This window comes from Myotis daubentonii, chromosome 13 (genome assembly GCF_963259705.1).
Source record: "Myotis daubentonii chromosome 13, mMyoDau2.1, whole genome shotgun sequence".
Lineage (NCBI taxonomy): Eukaryota > Metazoa > Chordata > Mammalia > Chiroptera > Vespertilionidae > Myotis > Myotis daubentonii.
The window spans coordinates 30,218,378-30,240,897 of record NC_081852.1 but is presented as its reverse complement, the minus strand read 5'-3'; the positions used below and the strand labels follow the sequence as shown (position 1 = coordinate 30,240,897).

Sequence of the window (22,520 nt, the reverse complement as noted above, 5' to 3'; positions counted from 1 at the left end):
TTTAGGGCCATTATTCATAGTCTTGGAAAACCCAGTCACATTCTTACTTCTGACATATAGGTAGGGTCAAGAATAACATGCAAAGTCAGCTAGGTAAGTTTCAAACAAACCCTGACTTCTCAAACCTCGCGTTCCCATCACCATTCATTCGCAGGCATAATGAAGAAGCTAGTGCGGTTCTGAGGTGACTTAAGAACCAGTCAGCATGGATACACAGAAAGATACACACAGAGAGCCTAGAGGTGGGATAAATCAGACCACTTTGCATGAAAGGGTTAGACAAATCATCAAACTGGCAATCGGGATCCATATTACGAAGAGCTGGAAGGTGTTAATCAATATACTGAATTTTACATGGAAACCAGATAACAGACGCTGTGATCAGCCTCTTATTTGTCTCAGGGGAAGTAACATTTCAGGACACTACAGTGGGGAAAGCATGAAGGAGGGTGTAGGCCAGGGACTGACAGGTAACTCTGTCCGACACACCAACCTGTGTGGACCAATCACCGCTGCCCACAGTTCTACGTGCTGGAGTCTAAGAGCCAGTCTGGACTCCTCAGGCAAGGGCTCAACCAAATACCAACGTCTGCCAAGGGCAATGGACAAAGGGATTGTGCACTGTTTCTGTCTTCCTTCTGCACCTTTCTAAGCTTAGCATTCCTGAATTTAGTGTGTCCTTCTCTGTTTACAAATGGAAAAGTTGGGCCAGAGAAATGAAGTTAATTCAAGGCCACACAACTAGTTAGTGGCTGAATCAGGTGTGCAACCGAGACTCTGATTCCATATCTGAACCCACAAATCTAGGTGGGAGAAGACAGAGTTCATATACGGTTGCTAGTAATTAAAAAAAAAACAAAACAAAACAGAAAAAAGCTAACGTTTGTTCTGAAAAACCCTTGAAATAGAAGCAACACTGTCTCGGGAACTTTCACAGAAACTATCCTGTGGTTAAAAACACATTCTTCCCCCTTTGCAAATAGGAACCTAACGTTTCCTGCCTGCCAATCAGAGCAACACAACATCTCCTCAAGGTTTATTCACGGCGGTTAGAGAAAGAGAAAGTGTGCGTGAGAGGGAGCAGGTGCTGTGCAGACCTTCAGTGCTTCCTTCAGAAACGAAGTCTCCCCGTGGGAAGAAGAGCTGAGAAATGTTCTTCCCTGAAAGTCCTCATGGCACCCTCAGGCTTGAAAGAACAGGGGGTGCCCCGAGGGGGGAAATGTGTGGCGAGAGCCTTCCATGCTTACCTGCTCTAAGGTCAGCTGCTTAGAAATGGTATCGTTCTCCAGCTTCTTAATTTTCTTCATCAGTTTGTTGACCTGGAATTCCTGCTCCTGCTCGAGGTGCTGCTCCAGTTCGGCTTTCTCATGCTGCAACTGGAAAGTGAAACACACACAGACGCTGTGGAAACCCCGGCTCCAGGGGCTGGTTATACGGAGAGACACCACCGCAAGAGCGACGCTGCTCACCTCTGCTCATATATGCCCAACGTGTGCCTAGTAACTGCTGCTCACCGGTCCCCTAACTTAGAACCAGCAATTACACTGCACACACACACACACACACACACAGGCACTCGATCTTAACCAAAGGCCGAGAGATGAAAGGACAAATACATTACGAGCATCAAACCATGATTACATGGATTTCAATTTTAAAAAACATAAGTGGTTGCCTCTGTAGAGAGTAACTGGGAGGCTAGGGAATGAGGAAGGAAGGAAACTTACTTTTTAACATATAACCATAGGCATAAAAATTAATAAATTAAAAAAGAAATTTTGTACTGTCAGTAAATGAATTACAGTTTACTCAGAGTTACATAATGTGTGTAGAGAGGAAATAAATGTTACAATCACAACACATACTTCCTAAATTATTCTGGATGCTGTTTCCCAATGTTCTAGAGAACATGCTTTGGCAAAAATAATTCATTATCTTCCTATAATGAGATCATGCATCACACCTCCTACCATCTTTCTTAAAAACCAAGAGGGGGAAAGCCTCTTATTTATGCAATTAAATAAGCTGGAAGAGAAAATACAAAAAAATAATTTACTCCAACCTTCAAAAAGGAGTAACAGAAACCCAGCGGACACAAGACAAGTGGGGTTTTCAACAGTCCCCATGTGCTCGTTGGACATTCTCAAGTGGGGGGTTGCTGGTCCATGGCAGGGATTGGAAGAAACAGTGTGCAAGGGCCTGCTGCGTTCAGAACCCACGGGAGATTAAGTAAAAGCTACTGAAACACAGCGAAGGAACTCGCGCTTTATTTGGTTTGAGATGACACTGCTCCCTCGTTTTCCCTTCAAATGCATTTCTTTGCACAGACGCTGTATCCCAGGCCTTCACATGCGTTAGGCAGGCATGATCACCCCCACTTTTTATGTCACAACAAGGTTCCTGGACCAAGGCAATTCGGCTAGAAAGCAGCAGAACCTGGAACCAAAACCCCACTCGGAACACCAAACGGGTGTTTCCCGCACTGGATCCTGAGCAAACCCCTAAAACAGGTCAACTCTAGACTCCTCCACCCACTCATGCCTAGTGCACCCTCGGTGTTGTCAAGCCAAACGATTAAGCACAGACAATGATGCCCCGCAGGCTCGCCCAGGGGGTGCCGTGTCTCTTTGTAAACCCCGCAGAGGGTGCGATGGACAACAGTGCAGGCTCACCAGGACCTGATCAGCCTCTAAACGGCTACCTGCCCCTGCCCACCTCTGACAATTCCCGCTGCTCTGAACGCACAGAGTTGGTGGGGGAAAAAAAAAAAAGGTTAAAATCCAACATCATCTTCTAACGCTGGAAATGTTGACTACACAGAAGCTGTTATTCCTCCAACTGTTTTTGATATGCAACTAAAAAAAAAAAAAAAAAAGAAAAAGCTGGTCAACCTTGCAGGGACCCAGAAAAAAGCAGATGTGAGGAGGTGCTTACAGTGACAAGTCTATTTTTAGCCAGCTCTTTACAACTCAGGTTCTGCAAGATCAAGCAGTAATTAAAAGAACTAAGAAGAATGGACAGCGAACAAGAAGAGTTCCTGGCATTTCAGACACAAAAGGTCCAAATGGGAAAAAATATGGCTTATGAGAAGAAAAAAACAAAAAACAAACACAGCAAAATGGGTACATCTATCTGTGGATACTATGCTATAGTTGAGATAGTATCTTTACCTTAAAATAGTTTATCAACACTAAGCTTAAATGATATTTACTGGTTTTAGAAAAATGAACTTTACAACCTTTAAATCATTTGCTAAAGCTTTTTTGTTAAAGCTGTGGTTTCCTCCAATATGTTTCCAATTGCTGCTATTTTTATTTGAGAGAACCCCCCCCCCCACACCCATCCTTTATTAAGGTTAGGCTTTGGTCCTGGGGGAAATTAACACAATAAAGGATGCAATCTGAAGTTGGAAAATCTCTTCCCCACCAATATTAATCTTAAAAAAGAGAAGGTTCTCATTGGCTTACTGGAAAATATTCATATTGGGACAGATGGTGTAATTCTATCAATATCTGATTAATAAATCTGTAAAAGCTCTCCATTTTAAGAGGTTTCTCACTCTCAAAAGCTATACTCCAAGGAAAATTGGACGGTAAAGCTGTCGTTACCAGAACTCAAGTTAGGTCCCTTGGTTACACTAACCCATTTGGAAAATATCAAGTCACCCTGAGATCTGTTTGCCAAAAACTCAGTTTTCATCTTCCCCAAAAGACAGATGAAACGAACAGCTTTGCTGCCTGCTGTGTTCTGCCATCTCTCAGGTGACATGCAATGCAAAAGCAGGGCATAAAGTTTCTGCAGAGAACACTGGGAACAGAAAATATGCTTCTTCCTTGAAACAAAGAAGCCAGCAATAAAAAGAGAAACAGAGAGAGAAACACAGAAACAACCCCCTCCCCCCAAAAAATCCACGAGATGAGAGTTAAGATGAACAAATGAACAAGACGGGGGGGGGGGGGGGGGGGGCGGATTCTTGAGGAAACTAATAACCATGGAGTTTGCCTCATTACAGTTTGCATGAGAAAAATTCAGAAATTGTTTGTGTTTTAAATAGATACCATGCAAATTCAAACCATTTGGCCCCATAGGCTTAAACCAATACCCTGAATTCATCTATTTTAAAGCTGTAGCTCGTGACACTACAAACACAAACCCTAAACGGAAGCCTGGTTGAGGCTGGCCCAAGACTAACTATCAGAAATAAACTCCTGTTTCATCTCAGAGTAGCATCTTCAATACGGGCATAAAACTCAAGGCATGATTTTCAATTTCTAATCAAAGTCTTAATGCTTTTATGAGCAATTTTAAATCTCCCAAGAAGGTCAAAACATCCTGAACTAGAACAAAAAGAATTCAAACTAAGAAGTACATAGTCAAGCACATTCTATTAATGTGTTTAAAATATAGCTCATGTGTTTGCCTTAAATATACCTAAAGCAAAACGCTTGCTTAGGTAAATTAAGTTATTTTTCAAACTCAGAATTTTCTGTAAATGCACTTTTTATAAAGTAAATCTCAAACATTATGGAATAGCCTTCTGTGTGCAATATACTGTTTACATTAACGAAAAAGGCAGCCCTGTGAAACCTAGGTCACATTATATAACAGATGATCCATCGAGGCGCAGTACATTTTTCAATGGAATTAGGATTATATAAAGATTTGTTCCTTAGGAATCAGCATGAAAAATCTATCAACATTAACTGAAAAAGTCACTGGCAAAGCTATAACTCTAAATCTGTAAAATTCCAAGTACTACTGAAACGTGAGCATTTTCTTATTATATCTGATTCCATGTGTGGAGTCCCAAAGCAAATTTCCAGCCCATTAAAAAAAATACAAGTATAGCGTTAATTTGACCTGAAACAGGCTAACTGTAAGCATCCATTCAGTTTTCAATAATTGTTGTCATATCATTTGCCAAGGCTTTCTGGTGACCTTTCTGTGATCCAGTCCTCTTATATAAGTGAATCAGGAACGCTTCACTACATTTATTCTGGGCAAAATTCTCTCTCGCAGGTAGAGGCACTGAAAATCGTTCACCTGAGAGACGCACCATAGGTGCACATGCAGGTGGGCTGGGCGACGTGTGTTTGCAAACCTGGGCTTGTTGCTAATCCAGCCCAGGCCAAGTGAGGCGAGCCTTCCGGCCACCAGCCCCAGGACTCAGCTTCCTCAATGCAACTTGAAAATACACTCAAGATGCCCCTGCCTCTGTTTTCACTCGTCAACACTCATATTTCTCTTTTGTGTACTCACCACAGTCCCACAACCATCTGCTTTAGGCAACATAAAGGCCACCATAAGACAATAGCCGCATTAAGTCATTGGACTGTCAACCATTATCACGTTATTAACATGAGCTTTGAAGAAGAGTTCAAAGAGGCTCGAACACTGAGTCTCTCAAAAACCAACTTTTCACAACTGCTGCACTGAGCAGCCTGAGCAGAAAGTCAGCCTCCCACCTCAAACGGAGAGAACATCACCACTTAATGCCTCCCATGCCCACACTGATTCCCACCTCCTCCCCCTTCTGTTGCTGGAACCATTATTCTCAGTCAACACCTCAGGTCGCTTCAGTTACCCAATGCCGTTAAGTCAGCCTCTGTAGCAGCTGTCAAACACGCCCTCTTCTTTCTGAGCTTGTGCCCCAGTCTAGCTCAGGTCTTTGGTTCCTCTTCACTGGGCCAGTCAAAGCCTCCTAACAGATCTCCCAGGTCATCTGAGCAGACAAACCCTGTTACTTCAACACCCTGCTCAAAACCCTTCCATGGCACCCGGGGACTTAACTCCTTAGCATGGTGTTCAAGTCCCTCCACGTAAGTTTCCCATACTTTTCTTGTGCTATTTTCACACCCAGCCCCTTTGACAGTCTAAGGAAGGTTTGTAAACATAAATGCCTTCAGAGTCTAGGCATCTAGCAAACTAAAAATGAACGGGTCTAAGCACACAGAGTGGTAGCAACGGCCGGTAAAGGCAAAGCTTACAAGGTTTTAACATGAAACCCACCAGGCTGGGCAACACTTCTGGAGGCTCCTCTGGTCCAGGGGCTGGTCACACTGGACCCCTCTAACACAAGCTATTGCACACTTCCTGCCCCTAGTGCCCTCCGCCTCGAGTCCCTGAGTCTCTCTCTCTCTCTCTCCTTAAACTTACTGAAACTGGGGAATAGCTCAAAAGACATCTTCCAGTGTCTTCCCACACACCCTAGCACAAGGAAGACTCCCCCTCCTTTAAGCTGTGGCAGGTGTATTTTAATGCCTAGTTCATTGTGTTTTTCACATCCTTTCTATTAGCGACTTCTAAAAGCGGTCAACACTGCAAGGCATTAGTTACTATGTACCAAGCACTTTATGCACGTCAATACACTAAACCGCAATATTCTATGGTAGATACTATAGTCTGTACTTTACAAAGGATGAAACCACAGGTTAGAGAGGTAAGGTAACTTGTCTAAAGTCACACAGCTGGTAAGGGGTAGATTCGGGGTTAACGCCTAGGTCTCTAGCTTCAAAGCCTTTGCCCTTACCCCTGATGTGTGCTGGGACCCTCGAGCACGGGGCGCATTCTCAATCACCTTTATAGCTCTGTGAAGGGCACTGACCAGGACTTACTCAATTCTACTCCAGAGCATCTAGAGAACAACTTATCTATGCAAACACCGATTAGATGGATAATAATATCTCCACTTCCTACGAGCTGTTTTCCCCTAGATTCAGCCTCAAAATGAGCACAAGTAGGCAACTACAAGCAATACTGTTAGTATACGAATAGAGCCTCCTCAGGTGACCATCACCCACATAAAGGAATATAACATTGCCAGCTCCTCCAAAGCCTCACGTGTCCCTTCCTGATCACAGCCCATCAACTGGCGGTAATCACTCTACTGATTCTTCAGGTATTTGCTTCCTTGCATCTTTTTTTCTTAAAAGAAATGTTACTGCCTATTTACTTCTAAACATTAGTTTTGCCTGATTTTGTATTTTTTGCCTACCTTCTTCTGCTAACTGAACTTGTGATTTCATTCACCCATGCTCCTCAGTGTAATTGTGACTTCCGTTTTTATCGCCTTAATCCCACTGGTGAGCATAAACAATCTATCCCCTCTATGAAAGTTGGGCATGTGGGGCATTTCTAGTTTTTCACTGTTATGAACAATGCCACAAAGAGCACTCTGCTCCACATCTGGTGCACACGTGCACCCATTATGAAACATATCCAGGAGTGGGACTGCCGGGTCACAGTGAGGTAATGGCAAAGTGTTTTCCCCATGGCTGCAACCGTTTCCATTCTCCGAGGGCGGTGCATGAGAATTCTCTAGTAATGTCTTGTGCTTAATCTCATCTTTCCCGATTACTAATGGGGTTGCGTGCTTTCTCATTTGTTTACTGACCACTGGCTATCTGCTTATTGTGTGAAGAGCCTGTTGAAAGCTCTTGCCGTTTTCTTCTGGGTTTTCTTATTGGTTTGTAGTTTTGTGTCAGTTATATATGTTGCAATTATCTTCCCCCGCTCTGGTGTGTCCTTGTGTTCTCTTTACGTGACTTCCTAGGATACCTCTTTGGTTGTCTCCTCTAGGAAACACTCCCAAATTTGGATGTGTAGCCCAGGCTTCGCTGTTGAGAACCTCTGTCCCGCTGCTTATCTGTTATCTCCACTTGGATGTGCAGACGTCTTGACTCAACTTCTGACCTCCTCACTCCAAGTCTGTCTTTCCCATCTTACATAATTCTAGTCGTCGAAGCCAAAACCTCTAAGTCTTCCTTGATCCTGTCTTGCTCACACCCACTTCAAGGCTTTAGGAAGTTGTTCTCTTTGGCTGGAATGCTCTTCCCTCAGAAATCCACATGATTATCTCCCTCCTTCCCACGATTTTGCTGATACTACCTGAATGACTAACTTAAAATTTCAACAGCTCCTTACCTGTCCTTACAGTGTCCTAATTTTTTTCTGCAGCACTGAATATATTCTCATAGTTTTTGAAGCTATCTTTTAAGTTTTCACATGAACTAGTTATTGCTGAATACAGAAATACATTTAATTTGGGGAAAAAACCCAACTCAATTCTAATTATTTACCTGTAAGTTTAAGATTTTTCAATTACCCAATCATACATAAGTGGCAGTCTTAATTCCCCTTTTCAATCCTTGTATCTTTTATCTTTTTCTTGCCTTTCTGTACTGACGACGAACTATAATGATGAACAGAAGTAAATACAGCAGGCATCTTATCTTGTTCTTGACTTTAAAGGGAAAGCTGTTAAACTGTCATAATTAAACACAATATTTGATAGTCTTTTTGCAGACACTAATACATTTAACTTCTATTCTTAGTTCACTAGGATTTTATGAGTTATTACATTTTATCAAGTCCCTTTGCTCCATATATGAATATGATCATGATTTTTTCTTTTGAGTCTGTGAATATGGCCAAGTACACTTACAAATTTTCCATTTTTCCATTAACCTTATATAAATGCAACTGGCCACAATGCATTATCCTTTCAATATGCTGTTGAATTCATTTTCCTTATATTTTATTTAAGATTTTTGCTTTATTTAAGATTGATATTTCACTGTAATTTGCCTTTCTTGAACTGTACTTAAGTTGGAGCATTATGGTTATGTTAGCCTTAAAATAAGCGGGGAATCTTTTTTTTTTTTTAACTTTAGAGTTTACAGAAGATTAAAATGATTTCATCCTTGAATGTTTGGTACATGTCTTAGTGAAACCATTTAAGTCTGAAATTCTTTTTCTAGGAAGTCTGTTGATCAATGATTCAATTTCTCTAACAGGTTAAAAACTCGTTTTCTATTTTTTCCTCATTCAGTTGTAGAAAGTTATGTTTTTCCAAGAATTTTGTCCATTTTATCTAAAACTTCAAATGTACTGCCATTGTTATTCACAGGTTATTAACTTACCTTTTAAATGTAAAAAAAAAAATGCTGTGATGTTCCCAGTTTCCTAACAAAGATTTCAAGCTTGGCTTTTATTTCTTTGAATGTAATAAGCTCAGTAGTCAATGTCTGATAAATCCAATATCCAAAGTATCTGTCAAGTCCATTTCTGTTGTGTTCTTTCTACTGGTTTATCATTCGTGAAATCTCCTATCTCCATCTGCCTGGTTCTCCTTGTGTGTTGGACAACGCAGTTGAAATTTTGTGGCCTAAGATGATGGTCTCTTCCTCCAGAAAATTCCATTCTCTTTTGCCACGCACCATCCAGTTTGGAACTACCTTAATCCTAAACCAAAGCTTCATGTTCTCTGCCTTCCCCGGATGATGCAAAACTGGTACGCTCTTATCCTGAAGGCATAGCTCTTCAAGACTCCAGCTTGAAGTGGGGCGATTTATCCTTGTCTCCAGCCCTGGCCAGCCGCAAGATCTGACTTCAGTAACACCAGCCCCTCACAACTACCAAAAGCACAACTCAAGTTTCTCAGCTGTTTCTTAATGAATAGCAAATGCTCTCAGTACAAAAGCCACCCTGAGTGCTAGGGTCTTCTCTCAATTCCCATCCTCCCCAGACCAATAGTTCTTCACTATCTTGTTAGTTCTTTCAAATAAAAATTTCAAAGCATTTTGTTTAGCTTTTATTCATCTTCAGTGAGGTTTGTCTGAATTATCAAATCTGTCATTTTCTAGAGAGGAAGGCACAAGTAACTTTTTCAAGGAAGAAAAATAGCTAGGTCCTTCCAGAAAACTGATTATTTTTTAAATGTTATTTCCTTGTCAGTATTGTCAACACCAAGGACTAGTGTCAAGCCTTCACTTCTGAGCAGATGGCTCCACTAGAACAGCAGACTTCCCATCCACTCAGAGTACTTAAAGGGCTAAGTTTGAGTTTCCTGGATTTCTAATAGTATGATGCTGCTTAAGGTAGTAATACCTTCACAGAAACCTGGTTAGAAAGGTTAGAAAATGATGGTCCACAAATAAGATAAAGAAGTCGTTTAGGCTCTGGAGTTAACCTACTGCCCTGAAAATACATTTCATACAAACTAGCAGTTTCTTTTTCCAAGGAATAGAGAGTGCTTTGCCCAGAGAAAGAATTCATAGTTTGAAAATGAACTGACCCAAAAAATACAAAACATTGCAACATTTATAAATGCAAAGTTTTTAAAGCATTTGAAAAGTGTTTCTAGTTCCTGAAGGACACGGACGTATCCTTCAATAACCCAGACTCACCTTTTCAACTAGAAATAAAATGCTCACCGCTACTCCAATTCAACCTCTCATGACCAGCTTCATTGAATTATTTTTACTTCACTTTCCTTTTACTGTTAATTTCTCTCTGCCTGCATTTTCTCACATATTGTCAGGAAGCTGGCATAAGAAGCTTCTAAGTCCTTCCTCTTGCCCTTACATTTTTGGGAATCCGTGCTGGTATATCAAATCTAACCACAATGCCAATACACATACACACATTTTGAAAGAAACTCAATGATCTCTTAAGACTATAAAGGAGTGCATCAAGGTCCCGTCCTTTCTAATCACAATACACATTATGTAGGACCGAGAAACTTCTGGCATGCAACTGACAGGAAAATTCTGGTTTATAATTTGGACTCTGGTGGTTGCAGCATTTGAAATGCATTAAAAATATCCCGGGAGCTCTTGGCAGATGTATCATGAATTTGATGCATAAACTCCCTGCTCTATGAACAGAAACAAGGAACAGACAAAGCTGAGGGTCAGATAATTTGGAATGAAAAGCAACATCTAAAAAAAAAAAAAAGGAATAACACCCCCCCCACACACACACAATTTAGCCCCAGCTGTTTCCTAAGCTATTAGGTGAGAGCATTTTTTTTGACCAGCAATGGTAGCCCTGAAAAACTAAAAGCCAAAAGGACCACTAGTTTAGCCACCTTAATGAAGAAGACATTTCAAGGTCTCTTCTCCCTGCCGTCGGGAGGACCAAGTTTTCATCCAAATGGATGCAATGACAGTCTTAGCCCAGGTGCCCTTGAAATGAACAGAATTACACACATGCATGTCTCCCTGACCTGACTTTACTGCCTGCACAAAGTCACTTCACTGTCATTTTAATAACCTGGGTAACTTGGAGGGGGGAAAGCTGCCTCAGATTCTGGTGTACTAGCACCTGACGGAGAAGAACGGGATTGGGAGTCTGCCCTCACTTCTCATACCTGCAGACACATGCCGGCTACCCGGAGACACAGCCTTCCTGGAGTCAGGGAAGCATCCGCTCCAGAAGACCGAATTCATCAAGATGGTACTGGAAGGAGAAACTACTAGGGAATTTAGGGGGGAGAGGGAGAAGGCAAATGAAGTGTGGTAAGCCTTTGTCTAGATAAACAGGCAGGTTTGGGGACTTGTTAAAATTCTTCCTCCCAGGTTTTATTCCTGTGCTAACAGAGATGAAAGAATCATGCGCTGCATGATATCTTTCTGAACTGCTCAGCTATCAATCACTTGGCAGAGGCAGCTTCAGCAGTGGTTTCTGCCCAACTTCCTTCCTTTCTTCTGCATATCATCTTTCCATAGATGCTAGGAAACTTCAACTACTTTAATCCCAGGAGGCCTTCTAACCTCAGGGATCAAGCTAATGGTAATAAAAATAAGCCACGCCACGTAACAACAGACCCAGAGAATTTTTACTCTTAAGAACTTCCCATAATCAATCAGAATGTGCCCCCTCAAAAGGACATGAGTATCATAATTTGTATGATAGCTATAGTGGCATTATTTTCTGAGGACAAGATCCAATTTCAAACGAGAATCAAAATTACAATACTACAAACCTATTTATTATTCTAAGGTCTGAAATTTCAAAGTTGGATCCAATTGAAAAGAATCGGAGATATATGCAATACTCAGTACTCTTCTTATCTCAATCCTGTTTCAGGGTTTTAAAAAAAGAAAAAAGTATTCACTAATTCTGGCAGTGGTATGGTTGAGAAGAGTGCAGGCAACAATTGAACAGGGTTTCCCAGAGAGCAGGAAGTGAACTTGATGTATCAGGCTTACATAAAAAGCAAGTGAGAAAATCCACACATGCTAAAACCATAATTAATCTCAGCAATGACAGGTCTTCCAGGTGGCAATGGTGACTGATGGTTAACAGCCAGGGGAATTAGGAATAAAATAAAATAAAAAAGTTTTAAGCCAGTGGAATGAATCATATCAAGAATGATAAGACAGTTAAACTCATCATTAGAGTTTTCTATGTACAGTTGCTATTAACTATCTGGGCAGTCTAGAATCTCCTATCACCTGCAAATGAGCCTGACTCTGCAGGGAGTTTCCGTGAACTGCTGTCCATGACAAACAGATGCAACTATCATAGAAAGAGCTCTCAAAGTCAGTGACACAGGAGGAAGTTTCATAAAGTAAGGATGAAACAAGCATCAGAATTTTTAAGTTTCCTCAATAGAAAATAACATAAGCCCTAGCCAGTTTGGCTCAGTGGATTGAGCACTGGCCCATGGAATGAAGGGTCCCAGGTTTGATTCCGGTCAAGGGCATGTACTTTGGTTGCAGGTTCACGGTCCTGGTAAGGGTGCATGCAGGTGGCAACCAATTGATGTGTCTCTCTCATATCAATGTTTCTCCCTGTCTCTCCCTCTCCCTTCCACTCACTCTAAAAATCAATGGGAAAATATCCTTTGGTGAGGATTAACAAAGAAATTAAAAATTAAAAAAGATACAGTAATCCTCTTTATCTGCAATCTTACTTCCCATTGTTATCTGCAGTTAACTGTGGTCCAAAAATATTAAGTGGAAAACTCCAGAAATAAGCAATGTATAAGTTTTAAATTGCATATCATTCTGAGTAGTGTGATGAAATCTTGTAGCATCCCACTCCATCCTGTGTGGGACCTGAATCATCTCTCCGTTCAGCACCCAAATAGAAGTACCGGTAACATTTGGAGAATGGCTTTTCAGACTTCTTAAAAAAATATATATATATATATATTTGACATATAATACTGTGTAAATGTAAGGTGCACAACATATTGATTTGATACATTTATATATTGTAATACGAAGGCCATTGATGTGATACCACCTCTATCACATCACATAATTAGCATTTCTTTTTTGTAGTAGGAATAATTAAGATCTGGTCTCTTCACAAGTTTGATGGTTATAATACAACATTGTTGTCTACACTCACTATACTGCACATTAGACTTTTTTATTTAAACACTAGAGGCCTGGTGCACAAAATTCGTGCATGGGTAGGATCCCTAGGCCTGGTCGACAATCAGGGCCGATCTGTGGGGCAATTGGGGGGCCCCTGCTGGCACCCACCTTGGCCAGCCGGGCGCCGCCTGCTCGCCAACTCTGCCCCTCGCTTTAGCAGCCGCCAGTCACCTCCTTCTGCAGGGCGACTGGCAGGTGATCGGGGACGCCCCTCTGGCAACCACCTTGACTGGCCTGGGGCCTGCAGGCTGGGGGCAGCTCCTGCATTGAGCTTCTGCCCCCGGTGGTCAGAGTGTGTCATAGCAACCAGTCATTCCACCGGTCATTCCATATTAGGCTTTTATTATATAGGATGCATGTTCTAAATCAAATTCTGATGAAGAGTTTGCTAAGGCAGCATTTCTTATAAATTTTAATTACAAATTATGATTAAACTGCAACCTCTCTTTCAAGATATCCAGGGCATGCCCTAGGCAGTTTGGCTCAATGGATAGAGCATCAGCCTGAGAACTGCAATTCCAGTAAAGGCACATGCCCGGGATTGTGGGCTCAATCCCCAGTAGGGGGCGTGCAGGAGGCAGCTGATCAATGATTTTCTCTCATCATTGGTGTTTCTCTCTCCCTCTCTCTCTCTTCCTCCCTGAAATCAATAAAAAAATAAAAAAATAAAAAGATATCCAGGGCAGAAGTTAGTTCTGATGCAGGCTTGTGCTGAATTTACCAAAAGCATAAGAAAGTGCTTTATAGGACAATTTCTCACTCAGGTGACCAATCCCAGTCTGGGCTCAGAAGGATACAGATTTTTCAGATAAAAGTTTTCTCAGAATGAAGATATAATTCTGTGTCTATCTACTGGATATATACAAAAGCAAGGGAGAAAAGCTGCATATTCTCTTTTGTGTGTGTGTTTATTTCAGGAGCATTAACATATTCGGAGGTGCTTTAAGCTCCCTCCCAAACTTGATCCTCTAAAAGGGCAAGGAGATTTCCTCTCATCTACACTTGAAGAGACTCTCTCTTAGAGTTTTTAAAAGGTGTTAGATACCAGCTCAGCCAGCCAATGGGAAGGAAGGTGTCTCCTCCATAGCAATAATCTAATTTTGTTCTCAGGCCCAAAGAATTCCTTTGAAAAGTACATAAAAGCAATGTCTAATCTCTAAGAGAGACAAGAGCCAAAGCATGACGACAAACCCAAAACTGTTCTATAAACAGCCTCTCGGCAGCCTTTGGGTGAAAAAATGCTCAACACTTTCACGGTGAACAGATCAGTTCGCATGTGTCTGTCAGTCACACCTGCAGTACGGTTGCTCTTAGCAGGTTTTTCATAGCAAAGTCCTGTCCAGAAGCAACCATCCTAGAGAGCCACAGTACAGTGATTACACAGTGGGAAGGGCTATCGGTACCGATTACGCTAAAGGTCTTCCAGATGGAGATGGGTTCTTCCACACTGGGTGGCAGAAACGGTGAGCCTTCCACCAAGGACGGGCTGAAAACAGGAAATGCATCCTGAGGGGGGTGGGTGAGGGGGGGTAACATAGGCCGTCAGCCCTTCTTCCCTGCAGATCTCCTCCCTGCAATCTCTCCGACTGGCCAGCAACAGAAGAGGGTTTCTTAGGTCTTTACCACAAAATGGCACATAGTGAAACCCGACGTCTAAGTGAGAGATCACCTATGGTGCCACGGAACAGACATAGCTCTAGAACTTGGCCCAGACCTCAACCCCAAACTCCCTGCCACCCATCTGCTTTCCCAGAAAAGTCTAAGAACCAGGAGTGGGGAGTGAGGAGTTATTAATGGGTACAGAGCTTTTTTGGAAAAGTTCTGGGGATGCATAGTGGGATGGCTGCACAACCATGTGAATGTGTTTAATACCACTGGATTATACATTCAGAAATGGCAAATTTTATGCTATGTGTATTTTATTATATATGTACCTCGTAAGAACCAAGCTGGGAGTCATGAGAGATCATCTCGGAGACGTGCTGACTATTGGTTTGTCCAGATGCTACAAGTTAGATCACTAACAAGCAAAGACCCACGTAGAGCTCCCCAAGCAACAGAATCACACCTTCATACCAAGCCTTTTGTTAAGACTCGGCCACATGAGGACTAGTACTACACATGATATACCACTTCTGGCAAAAAGAGTTTATTGTGCTGTTCAATTATTTATCATTAGTCTCTTTAGAAAGATTCAATGCCCCTCGAAAAAATTTAAGCTTTTAATATATGACATTTCTTTTCTCCTGACCAAGTAAAACTATTTTTTTTAGATATATGAATTATTTTTAAAAATCACAATATTTCTCCAGGTTACAGCTTTATTTATAGGATGCTCAGAGCTTACATTCTAAGTTCAAACTTTCTTATGCCACGTGTATTACTATAACTAATGCCCCTCTCTGTGGCACATAGCTCTCACGTTTTCATTCTTATTTCGTATCTTATTTTAATGTCCTTGGAAAGTGGGTGGGTCGTGACCAGTGACTGAGAAGCTGATTAGAAGCTACACACTACAGAAGCACGCACACTGAAGATGAGTACAGAGAGAAGGAGCGTGATCTGCATCGGTTCTGATGGATTTATAACGCACTTTGGTCAAAGACTCCAAACACTAACAACCATGAAAGCTGAAAACAAGGAATGTTTCTGAGAGTGTTAAAAAATTAGGATGCCCGATTGCACACCAAACTCAGAACAACAGACTATAACTGCATCCCTTTAGTGCTAGAAGCAACATAAAGAATAAGTCATCGAACGCTACCAAGGTGATGCAGTCAAAGGCCAAATTAACCTTCTCCCTCGCTTTTTTCCCCTCAAAATCAGAATGCACATGAATAAGCAAAATGTGTCCATGAGAAACTGCCATAAATCTCTACCAGACATGAATGCCTCGGAATCCCTGTTCTTCACATTTCAACAGTGGCCATATAAATAAAAAAAAATTTTTTTGCAAGACTGTAATGGTATCTTTCTTCAGTAGTCAGGTAGAAAAATGAGAATAAAACAAAGATTGAGTAAAAGTTGCCTGGACCATATACAGTTTTAACACTAAAGTTTCTATTCTAAAGTGGAATTCTGGTCTTCTCTTATAGGACAATCAATTTGGATGGTAAGAAAAAAATCAGGAAGTTTTTTTAAAAGCCTCGAATATCCTTTTATTATCACCTCACTAAAACACGTATGTCAACCAAATTTAGTGATGCCAGGAAACAGAAAATACAAGGGCGTGTTTCTACCTGTCACAGCCTGCTGACAGAGTGAGAACAGTGGTCCTCCCGGGATAATTTTATCTCTGCTCACTATTCTGGATAAGCTGTGTTAAATAAGAAAAACTCCATATCCTACTTATTCTTTTTTTTTAAAAAAATATATATTTTATTGATTTTCCACAGGGAAGAAGGGAGAGGGACGGAGAGCTAGAAACATCGATGAGAGAGAAACATCGATCAGCCGCCTACTGCACACCTCCCACTGAGGATGTGCCCGCAGCCAAGGCACATGCCCCTGACCGGAATCGAACCTGGGACCTTTCAGTCCGCAGGCGATGCTCTATCCCAGTGATGGCGAACCTTTTGAGCTCGGCATGTCAGCATTTTGAAAAACCCTAATCTAAGTCTGGTGCCGTGTCACATATAGAAATTTTTTGATATTTGCAACCATAGTAAATAAAACAAAGACTTATATTTTTGACATTTATTTTATATATTTAAATGCCATTTAACAAAGAAAAATCAACCAAAAAAATGAGTTCGCGTGTCACCTCTGACACGCGTGTCATAGGTTCGCCATCACTGCTCTATCCACTGAGCCAAACCAGTCAGGGCTATCCTACTTATTCTTAAGTTCATACTAAGTAGCCCACAAAATGTTTGCCTTAAACAAATTTTACTTTTGTACTTCACTAGTAAGTGTTGGGGAGGCGAGGGGGGAGTATAGGAGAAAAAAGGAGGGGAGAGCCTTTGAACTAAAAAAAATAAATAAATCAAACCTTCCTGTATGTTTTGTGTGGTATCTTTTACAAACTATTAGTGATTAATGTTGTTTTAATATTTAAAGCAAATAATTTTTTAAGTTTTAATATTCGTTTAGTAACATATTACACACCCACTTGAACACAACTGACTGCGTGTCATTTTAACCATGGATTGTGAAGACCTTTTATGTTTTTTCCCCAAATGGACATTTCACTTTATATCCCCATATTTTAGTACAAAAGACCTAGTTCTGACTGCCAAAAATGTTTATGCATTCATTACAGGTTCAACATAAAAGGGGAAAGAAATCTCACATTTGGTATTAATTCTCCTATATCCAAAAATACTGCATACAGCATTCACTCCCAGGCGGAGGCCTTGGGCTCCTCAGCTGTTACTTGAAATGCTGATGTAAAGTAGCTTCCCTCCCCTGAGCAGATGAGCTAGGGAACCACAGTCTTCAGTATCACACTGCTGCCATCTTTACCAGGCATTTTTAATCTCCAAAGACTGTTAGCTACAAGCTCATCAGCAAATGTTTTGAGCAAACTGCTCCATCAAAGTCGTTTTTTCCTGGAGAGGACAGCAGGCAGGGGAGATGAGAGGGGAGAATAGATAATTTACCTGCATTAATTTTCTGGAGAGCTCATTAGTGAGGAACTCTTCTTCCTTCTCATAATTTACAGCAAGGGTTTCCTTCTCCTTCTGCAAAGCCTGAATTTTCTTGAATAACGTGTTACTGATGAATTCTTCTTCCTGCTCAGCCCTGGCTTGCTGTTTTAAAAAAAAAATTAAAAGGGAACAAAAAAAAAAAAACACAAGTTAAGGAAACAGGAAATTTACTAATTGAAATATAGTTCTTATTTCCAGCGAGAACACCCATTTTAATTAGAGCCCTATTTTTAACTGTGAACCAACACACCCCAAGACGCACAAATCTGAGGAACTCAGCAGCAATCCTACTATTACCCCCAAGGGCCTCCCTGTACTATGTACGGTCCCTCTTCTTAAAGTGATATTTCAAAGTCATTAACAAAGATTGTTTTTGCAGTTTTTCAAAGCAATCTCAAGTCAATCACCAGAATACAGAAAGCGCCTTCTCACATGGCAGATAAGTCCAATTCTGGGGTCCGTGCATCAATCCATAACTATGTGAAAGTCACTACATCTCACAAGTTTATCTGGCAGGTCCTCACATAATGTCATTCGGGTCAAGATCGTTTCATCACAGTGTTGATGAGATCGTAGGAACTCAGCTCTTGCGAATATCAAATAACCTGTTTGACAGCAGTTCCAAGAACCTATCCACAAGGTTAAGTGAGAACTTACTGTAATTACAATATCTAGGCAACTTTGTTTTTTAACGGCAGCAGAGAAGTTCAACTCACCTTAAAAAGTAAAATTATGTCACCTCTTTAGGGTGTTTCTGAAAGGGTTTGGGTGTGTCATTTAAAAAGCACTACAGATACACATGGATTCATTACATGTTCATTGAGTAGTTACTGTAAGGAAATAAACCAATTGGCTGGAAAGTAGTTATTGCAAAGCAGTGGGGACCCAGGGGGTGAAGAGTGAGGGTGGACAAAAGGAGTTTCGTTTTTTACCTATTTCCCTACTAGGAATTTTTTTGGAGGTGAGGGCAAGAAAGGTCAGACTTTACTGAATTTTAAAAAGAGATTAAAACAGAGTCAGGCATAATTCAATGGAGTTGAAAATATTCTTCTGTAAATCCCGCCCCCCCATCTATGTTTGAACAGAATAAACAGAAAAACCAACCACCCTTGAAGGAAATTAATGTTTTCAGAAAGAAAATACTTATTTCAGGTGGACTCCACTATATTTCAAAGCACTTTTTAAGCTGCAGCATTTTGATGCATTAATCCCCAATAATGCATTCCTGTTTCATCTGCCAAGTCAAGGGAAGGAAAGCTACATCAATTCCAAGCCTGGTCCAGCATCTGTCACTTAAAATAACAGGAGAGCCAGAGGGCAGGACACAAAAGGGCACCTGCATTAAGCAACTACCACCTTTTATTGTAAAAGGTCCGACAACCACTCCCAACACTGGTGGTTTAGATTTCTGTCCATATTCACTAGCTTCCCCAACACCCACACTTTAATGGGCATGGTTTCTGGGAGTCCATCCTTCCTGCTCTCCATCACAGTGGCCCAGAGGAAGTACGCCAGGCTCTGGAACTGCCTGCCAAGCAATTCTCCAACAGAGAGCCACATGCAGTACTTAGACTGAAAAACACAGCTACATAAAAAGTGGAAACTTTGGGAGAAGCTCCAGCACTCCGTTTCTTTAAGAAACCATTTGGGATAATCCAGGAGAGTTGAGCAATTAGGAACACATCACAGCTAATAAATTTTTATTCCCAGCCCAGAGCGTCCACTGAGCAGTCCCCTAGGTCCCCAGGGGTTCCCTTACACACTTCATATTTCGTCAGCATTTCTCAACGTCTATTCTTCCAGACACTATGGTCAAGGAAGACTGCTGGGGACTGGCGCTTCCCCTCCCACTTTAAATTAATCCCCAGCCATTTTCAAAACTCATATACTTCAAGATCTCATACATGTGCAACGGGCAGAAATCCAAAGAATTTATTCAAAGCATATTTGACACGTATATCCAAGTCCACAATCTGTTTAAACTACCTGTTTTTCTGGTTTCGACTGACCAAGTCCTATATGATTTGAATTCTGAGTATTCTCAAGTTATAGAATACAAAGGTAGAGAGGAACTTCAATGCCTTTTTGGTGATTTGTACTTAGAATTCAAAAGGGTGTTTTCCACAAGTTAATTTCATTATCAAGTCAGGCTCAACTTCTTGCATGTTACCACCAGACATTCGATATTTTAGGTAAATTTAATCACAAGCTATAAAGAGAACCAGCCTCACAGGCTCAGCTGACCAAGAGGAGAGGCCCTAAGAGTCTGTTCATGTAGCTTCCACCCACTTCCCATATCGTCTAACCATTAAGTCGCAGGGACGACAGGTTTCAGTGTAATAGAAAGCAGAGCATTTGATAGAAAGTAGATTAGTGGTGGCCAGGGCAGGGGTAGGGGAGAACAGGCAAGGACTGCTAATGATACAAGGTTTCTTCTCGGGGTGATGAAAATTTCTGGAATTAGACAGTGCTGAGTTTATACAACCTTGTGAATATACTAAAAACCACCGAAGTGCACACTTGAAAAGGGTGAATTTTATGGTATATGAGTAATATCTCCATTAAGAAAAAGAACTCTGGCCCTGGCCGGTTTGGCTTAGTGGACAGAGCATCGGCCTGCAGACTGAAGGGTCCCAGGTTCGATTCCGGTCAAGGGCATGTACCTTGGTTGCACGCACAGCAGGAGGCAGCTGACGGATGTTTCTCTCGCATTGATATTTCTAACTCCCTATCCCTCTCCCTTCCTCTCTGTAAAAAAAAATCAATAAAATATATATTTTAAAAATAAATAAAGAAAAAGAACTCTGATGATAAACAGGGCCAGTATTTCACAGAACACCTGGTTTCCTTTGCAATTCTTCCCAGGGTTAAAAAGAAACAAAATACCCAAAATGGAGTTCTTTGCCATAAGCCCCACCAAGACCTCAGTACTAACCTAATTGCAGCCTCCGCCTCTCCCAGGAATGGAATTTTAAAACAATCAATCTGAACTTTCCTGGTCCGGGCTGGTGAGGTAATCTGTAATCTGCCTGATAAAACCCGCTGCCTTCAGGAAGATGACTCTGCCTGAAATAATCCACTCCTTCAACTTCCTCGTCCCACCCTCGTCCCACTCAGAAAAACCTTCTGTTTCATGCAACTGCTCAGGGCCCCCTTTCTCTTTACCAGATGGGCGCTGCCCAATTCGTGAATCGTTCAACGAACCAATCAGATCTTCAACTTGACTTGAACTGTTTTTCTTTAACACCAGGGAAAGCAGCAAGTTTTTTAAATTGGGGGCAGGGAGACGAAGAGGGCTACATCTGCTCTAAAAGTACTTTCAAAGTAAGTGACATGTCACCAGTCGTGAGAGACGGAGGCCTTGGCAAACAAAAATCATTCTCCACTTTCGAATAGGCACGTATTTCTAGGCAAAGCTTAATAAAAAATGCCACTCTCAGGGCCCATGACTAACATGAGGAAGCTGGTTAAACCAATCTAACAAGGCGGCGAACAGAGCCTAACGGAGTTTATTAACGGTCTCCTTTAACTAAGTTTTTGCCACTTACTAATTCTCACTGAGGGCTGTTACTCTGCCTCCCAAACCACCTAAACAGCCAGAGAAAAACCACCCATGGGGAGGACAGGATTGGGTTCCTAGTTCACCCTGTTTCCAATTGGTTTCAGATCATCTTAGGAATTAACACATAAAATGCTGACAAAAAACCCCCACCAAGCTGCTGTATCTAATTATAGCCTCAGAGGAGACTGGTTTTAAAAGAACAGATAAGGGGTACTGACAACCATGAGTAAAAGTTAATTATCAGAGTATGAGCTATGTAGTACAGAAAAGCAGTAAGTATCCACTTTTTTTTTTTTTTAATCTTCACCTGAGGGTATTTTTCATTGACTTTTTAGAGAGAGTGGAAGGGAGGGAGAAGAGAGAGAAACATTGATTGGTGGCTTCCTGCATTCCTTGTGACCCATCCGGGGATGGAGACTGCAACCCAGGTACATGCCCTTGACCAGGAATCGAACCCGAAACCCTTTGGTCTGGGCTGTCGTCACTCCAACCACTGAGCCAAACCGGCCAGGGTGTAAGTATCTACTTTGATCTTGATCTTAGTCCTGGCTTTTTCTTCCCTAACTCCAAAACAGGCCTTTTTATCTAAGACATAAAATAAATTACCTTTTCAATTTATTCTCCCCCAAGAAGCCAAGAGCCAGAAGCAAAGGAGCAAACCGCAGGCACCATCTGCAAAAGGGGCGCCAAACTGGCTATACTGTATGGAATTTCATTAGTTGTAGCAATATATTTTCCTTTTTACCTGAAATGCTTAAAAATCTCAGCATACCTAAACACATCCAAATTCAAAAATAAAATTCTATTTCAATAACTCAACAAATAAAATTGTATTTCAAAATTAACTATATAACTCTATAAACTCTCCAAAGAAAAGAAACAAAAACATTAGAAAATTTTTCAAGGAAAACCCTTTTCTCAGTGTTTTGCATATGTTTGTAGATTGAAGATTTAAAAAACTGGAGGAAATTTAAAAACCTGTGATTGTATGTTCATGTTCAATATGATTGATTCTATTTGCTATGTTTAGAAATAGAGTGAATTTGGTATAATCTTACTCATTTATTAGTGTCTGCTATTTTGCTCCTCATTTAGCAGTAAACACTCAATGTCTGCTACTGTGAGGCCTAGCGTACA

The 22,520-nt window shown here is 41.2% G+C and overlaps 1 protein-coding gene across 6 annotated transcripts in view; it reads right to left on the bottom strand.

Moving 5' to 3' along the window:
* CCDC6 (coiled-coil domain containing 6) overlaps nt 1-22,520 on the bottom strand; it is a 107,331-nt gene that overhangs the window by 39,280 nt on the left and 45,531 nt on the right. For 4 of the 6 annotated variants that reach the window (XM_059662653.1, XM_059662654.1, XM_059662656.1 and 1 more), the window contains exons 2-3: nt 17,774-17,923; nt 1,248-1,376 (exon numbers count right to left, since the gene is read on the bottom strand). The exons of 1 other annotated variant lie outside the window; for it this stretch is intronic. In XM_059662653.1, coding sequence (XP_059518636.1) covers nt 1,248-1,376; nt 17,774-17,923 — 279 coding nt within the window. The remainder of the gene's footprint in view (nt 1-1,247; nt 1,377-17,773; nt 17,924-22,520) is intronic. One more of the 6 variants, XM_059662655.1, reaches the window with a different exon arrangement.